The sequence below is a fragment of the Pocillopora damicornis genome, chromosome 8 (assembly GCF_964200805.1).
Source record: "Pocillopora damicornis chromosome 8, jaPocDami1.2, whole genome shotgun sequence".
Taxonomy (NCBI): domain Eukaryota; kingdom Metazoa; phylum Cnidaria; class Anthozoa; order Scleractinia; family Pocilloporidae; genus Pocillopora; species Pocillopora damicornis.
Window position 1 is genome coordinate 1,690,001 of NC_142677.1, and position 6,090 is coordinate 1,696,090.

General features: G+C 37.1%; 1 protein-coding gene across 3 annotated transcripts in view; it reads right to left on the minus strand.

The window, feature by feature from the left end:
- LOC113682377 (uncharacterized) overlaps positions 1–6,090 on the minus strand; it is a 50,871-nt gene that overhangs the window by 34,750 nt on the left and 10,031 nt on the right. For all 3 annotated transcript variants that reach the window (XM_089180405.1, XM_089180403.1, XM_089180402.1), the window contains exons 9-16: positions 4,808–4,920; positions 4,007–4,147; positions 3,500–3,681; positions 2,967–3,108; positions 2,338–2,519; positions 1,664–1,787; positions 1,122–1,216; positions 569–734 (exon numbers count right to left, since the gene is read on the minus strand). In XM_089180405.1, the coding sequence (XP_089036531.1) occupies positions 569–734; positions 1,122–1,216; positions 1,664–1,787; positions 2,338–2,519; positions 2,967–3,108; positions 3,500–3,681; positions 4,007–4,147; positions 4,808–4,920 (1,145 nt within the window). The remainder of the gene's footprint in view (positions 1–568; positions 735–1,121; positions 1,217–1,663; positions 1,788–2,337; positions 2,520–2,966; positions 3,109–3,499; positions 3,682–4,006; positions 4,148–4,807; positions 4,921–6,090) is intronic.

A 6,090-nucleotide genomic window follows, 5' to 3' on the forward strand; every position in this document is an offset into this window, starting at 1 on the left:
ACGCAAAAGTTTGATTAAGAGCGAATTCCTTTATATTCACTCATTTGTTTTTTCTTTTTTTAAATCATGGGAATAAACTAGGAATAAAACATGCAAGTAACGAGAAACTCACAATGAACTGAGCATTCACTCATGAATTACAAAACCATTGCTGAACGTTTCCAAATAGAAAATGCTGTTATGTCTAGCAATTACTTTAAGCCCCTACAAATTGAAAAGTCAATTTTGTACGTTTTGCAGACGTATAATTTTATCAAGTCCATCTGAAGCACTTGGCCTTTTTTCACTTCTTTGTTCTTTGATCTGTCCTAGTCTGGATTTCACGTCTCTTAGAGATTCTCTGTAGCTGAATATGCACAAATGAGGTTAATTGGTCTTGCAGTAATTCCCCATTCGAAATGTTTTATCTTGCGTGGAAATGACGTAATTCACGCCAAAAAACCAATTTAACTGTTGACAAAGTAATCCAAGAAAGATAACATGACACATTTTGATAAAGGACTTTGCATGAAGTTATATTGATTAAACGCTGGTCATGAGGGGGTCCTTAATCTTTCGATACCAGTACCTTCACCATGTTTTGCTGTTCCTTGACCCCCGGCAAATCATTTGGGGCACCAGAAGATTTCAAGTTCTCCAACTTTCCTGAGCATCTCTCCAACACCAACTGAACTGCGTTCATTTTATCCCGTAATGTGTCAAGTTTAGCGTCCCTCTCGGCCTCTCTGCCGTGGCTGATGAAGAAACAGTTAACGTTATATTTTTCCTTATTATTGGAGACAAGATGGCAACGACTAGGCTAACGTGCTCGGTATCGAAGAATCTGGGTTCGAGACCTGAGCGCGTCATTGTTTTGCACTTTGGTGCTACTACCACAATGCCTCTCTCCAGCCAAGAGTATAAATGGGTATCAGTGAACTGTCAGGAAAGAATGATGAAATGCCGATGTGAAAACCAGCGATCAACTGGCAAACCACCCTTTGGAAAAATAGCAACACTCTCATTCGCTTCAAACTGCGGAAATTGGGATAAGCAACGATGGAGATGGCTTAAGGCTTGTGATCGCACTTTACCTGAAATCATAATTTATTCAGTAAGAAGTATAATACGAATGATCAAACCTGTCAATCTGATCTGCGCCATCAACGTGATCATCTTCGAAATCAATGAGATAGTGAACATTGGGTTGCGATTCAACAGTATGTTGAATGTTTGGCTGCAACATAAGAGTCACTGTGTATTAAGATGGGGCTATAAAATCCGATCTCCTAAATCAATTTTGAGAAATGTGTCAACCGTACAACTATCATAGAGCTAGTTCTTGGTAAACCCATAAAATCCTGGTTTTTGCCGTTAAGTAATTTATATAAATCAACTTCGAAATTTGATATTTCCAATAGAATAATAGAAGAATTCACTGATTGAAAAGTTTGAAGGCTATCTAATCTTTACTGTTTTTCATTTATCACCATCGCCTAGCTCAACCATCTCACAAAGAACCTTTGGAAATAAGTAAAAACTGCACGCACGGGGCATTACGGTCATATGATAAAAGCTTAGCAGAAAATGACTCATCAATAATCTGAACTATCTTTAAATCACACGTGGTAATGAAGATCGCGTGTATCTAAGAACTGCAGTTGAAGAGTTTATTAATGCTTACTTGTATCTCAAATGTACTAAACTCTGAAGGTGTTGACTGAACACTGTCTTGAGAAACTTGTACAAGCAGTTCCGTTTCTCTGTTTTCCTCAGCTGAAGAAGACGGGGACAACTTGTCCTTCAGTCTGCAAACAGAGATGCAAATCACAGTTTTAAGCAAAAACTTGGCGACAACTCCATGATTTTGGATACGTTTCTTTTCATGCATGAATATGTTTTATTATCATTATTGTTATCAATTTTTTTCATTCAATCCGGAAAAGAGTCTTTTCACATGCTTTATAAATATTTTTGTCAGGCATACTTGTGAAAAATATGGAATCACGCATGCGCTTTAGACTCGTGATAGAAGAAGAACGGCCTGAATGAAAACTTGTCAATTTGTTTTTAATGTTCTATGGCATTGTATCAAAATAAGTCAAAGCGGAAGTAACAAACGAACTGCAAAACGCATTGTTTGCTGTAAATGTTCAAAGCTGAATTCTAGCCTAATCTTTCATTATGTTCAGTATCAAATTTTTGCAAGCTCGTAATTCTCTCATTTTTCGGTTTGAAAATCAAAGGGGATAGTCTGCTCCATTTGTCAACAATGTGCTTTCTTTTCCTATCATGTCTGACGCTCTTGTTAACATCTCTATCTGAGTACAACAGTGACCATTTCGAGTCACATCTTACTCTTTGCTCTTTTGATGAGCCTCTGTTGTCATTGTGTCCCAGTTGATGTTTAAATCTTTCTGCTTTCCTCGTAATATCTCACGATCTTCTTCGTCGACGTAAGGCTCCAGACAGAGTTCGTTAACTTCACTGATAACGCGATCGACTTCCTTCTTTTTATAATCGATCCGTACCATAGATCCCTACACAAACAAGCAGATAAAAAAGGCCAACATTATTATCACTACACAACGAACGATAACTAACAAACCTTGAATATGAACCCATTGTAAGGTATAGCTTCGTTGCAGAGCAACAGTGATGCAGTCCGTTGGTGATGTCGGCCCTTTTCTACGGTACCCTAGTTTTGTCCTTTTCTCTTGCTTTTTTAATCTTTTATGATACCACGACAAAGCATAACATTTATCATCTTTCCTGCTCGATTTCTACGCAGGAAAGACGACATCATAAATCTAAGTCTGCAAGGGACGCTAGCCACGAGAGGCCAAACATTTTAACTTAAGCATTGGCCTCATTTGAGCAATGAGGCTATCTACAACTCGTTTACGATCGGTTAAGGAATTCAATAACTTTTCAACAGCTGAAATTCAAATACAGGAATTCAATATCCAGATTTGCAATTCAATAACCTCGTGTTCATCGATCTCTCTTCTGATCTCTGTTTGGCTTTGGGATCGTCCTCTTTTTGATATCTCACTTCTCATTTGTTGTATCCACGAGTTGTAGATGTCAATCTGTTGCTCCCGGGGTGAAACGAGAGCCCCCCGACATCTAAAAAGAGTAAAGGAGCATAATTAAGATCGTAATTAAATTCAATTGGCAAGGTAACAAGAAACACACCACCAGGCTCCCTGTTCTATCTTTGCATTTCACATTGGTTGGAAAAGTGGCTCTCTTGTGTTCCCCTTTGAGTTGGAAGTGGGCTTGCGCGTCGAGACAAAAAGAGGCTGAAATGTTCATAATTTCTGTAAGCACTATTCGTAAACGAAAGGAAGTTCTTGCGGCACTTTACAATTTTAGTAGCCATACATCATATAAATATCAATATTTTCACAAACGTCTTTTTGGTTTTCTGAAAAAAAAATCTCGTTCTGTGTGTGTAAACCAATGACTTAAACAAACTAAAACCAGCTTTCCCTAATTTAAAATTGCTTTCTATTACCGTTTATGAAGTCTCTGTGAGAGTTTTTCCAATTTTTCCCATTGATCGTGGAGCAGCAGTAGCTGGTTCTTGATCTCTGTTCGGTGGATCTCGTCTGTCTTGTCATTCATTATCAAAGCCTGGCCCATATCCTCTACATTTCCCATGTCCTGGCGATGATTTTTGATGTCATCCATCAAAGACTGGAAAAGACAGGGAAAAAGGAAAAAATGAGGTGAGTGAATTTCTTGTCTTAGTTCCAGCTATTGTTATTGAAGAAAATAGAAGCTCGGGTGATTTCTTACTTCGTATCATCCCATCAGATGGAAGCCTTCATACATTTAAGTAGTGCTTAGGCCTATCCTAGGACTAATCAAGGGAATTTAAAACTTCGCGAAAGGAAAAAAAAAACACGTTTGTGTGCATACATTAACAGTGCAAAGACCAAGCGATTCATTTCAGGTTTGCATAGTGATGCAAGAGCCTTCAGCCTGCAGAATTTTATTTTTCTTAGTTGTCCATGGTTACCTTTGATTTGTTGTAGTCTTCTAAAGGATTGCCAAAACGGCCAGTCGATTCCAGCTTGTTGGATACCAGGGTTTCTTCTTGTGTGATATAAGCATTCAGGTCTCTCAATGATGCTCGGTAAGCTTCAAGGCCCGCCAAATCCTAAAAAAAGGAGGAGAAGACACGTTTGCTACAAAAAAAGCTGAGCCATTTTGAACTGAGTGACGAAACTAAAGAAATCCGTAATTGCACCAGTCGGCTTTAATTTCAAGCGCTTTCCGTTTGAGTTTTGTGAAATCACAACCAAAGCCAATGAGAACTCAAAGAAAAAACAAGCCAACCGCCTAGATCGCGGGAAAACGCTCGTGATCAAAACCAGTCACCCTTTTTGTCGCTTGCACTTTCTCTCGTTCGAGGCAAGTTGGAAGATTTTATTTCGGTCATCCCTGCTCCCTCTGATTTATATTTTTGTTCTGATTGGTCAGTACCTTTTTCTTTTTGACTTCTAATTTGTTCACTCTTTTTTTTCGCTTAACTAAGTTCAATGGAAATGCGTTTCAAGTCTTTTTTACAATACAATACATTACCGTATCAGAAAAAAGGCTTTTCGTATCTAATTTACAACAAGATTTATATTTCTGCTTCGTATAAAAAAGCCTTTCGATCGAATGGCGAGCCTTCGTGAGCATTGTCACCAAAAACTGTTGCTCACAACAGCAATTGCTCCTTGTTTCTGTGTTTCTTGTTTCTGTTTCATAATTTCTAGGAAAGTCACGGCGAGCTAATGATGGTCAACTACGACAATAAAATAGCAACACTTACATCAAGTTTTCTTCTCTTCTTTCCTCCCTGTGGTGAGTATTCTCTCAAGCCGTGAAATAAGCTGGTCAAGTACATCATGATCAACTTTTTATCTGGCTTGTCCACGTCAATATCTGTACGGAAATAAAAATAGAATTTAACGAATAACTAACAATTCGAAAAACCGGCAAATCACATACTGGCTATAAATTCGAAACCATACGAAAGAGTGAAGTTACTTAGCATATTTGGGTTCTTCGCATCCCATGTTCCACAGTAGAACCAAACAAATTGTTGGTGTCTCTGTGTAATTGACTGTAATGTCGTGGACCACTTGAATGGCATGTTTTATAACAATGCAAAAAAAGGAGATCTGAGGAAAGCTACGGCAACATACAGGTAGAGCTTTGAATGGATTCCAGGCTACTAAACTGAGTATTACTTTCGAAATATGGCGACAAAATCGAAAAAAAACGTGTTTCCACCATTACACAATGACGCCCTCAGATCTCAGTTTACATTGCTTCTCAAAATCACGAGGAGATAACAACTGTGCTCCGAAAGATAATTTAAAAAAATGAAGGGCTGGTTCACAGGGGAAGCTTGACAAATCCAAACTAGTCTACGTTTTATTATACGAGAATGACAGTTAGTTTTCGACATTTCCATTTTTTGGTTTTAGTTAATCAAAATATCGGAACTTCCATCTTAAAACTAGTTATTTTCGATGGACTCGACTTATGATATGAACGAAATATTTCAAGAAAATTGCAAAAAATTCTTTCCATTTTTCTGTTTTCGCAGTGGGTTAAAAATGAAGCTTTCAATAAGTAAACTGAACTGACAACATATTCACTACGCTGTACAAATCCCCTAAATTAACTTAGCATTGAAAACCTGAAACTATGGAAAATAAAACTGTGTTCTAAATATTCGCAAGTGCCAAAATTTTATTAATTAACTTTCTTCGTTATTTTCCGCACATTGAAATAGGTGTTTCAATTAAAAGTTTGTTATATATGACATTTTTTGAGGAAATGTCACAATGTGAATTTAAAAAAAGTTGTTCTCTGCCTCTCAAGTGATGACAGTGTTTGCTTGTAAATTAAAAAGGTGCTGGAGAAAAATCTTTATATTTTTTTAATTAGCAATTTCTTTTAATAAGAAATAAGAAAAATCTAATAAAATAGTCTTTCTTCAATGTTAACATACATGGTCAGTTTTGCTAATATATATTTTTTCTTCTTCAAGAGTGGTGCAATGGATTTGTTTAGTATTTGACAAAAACTTCGCTTAATTTTTTT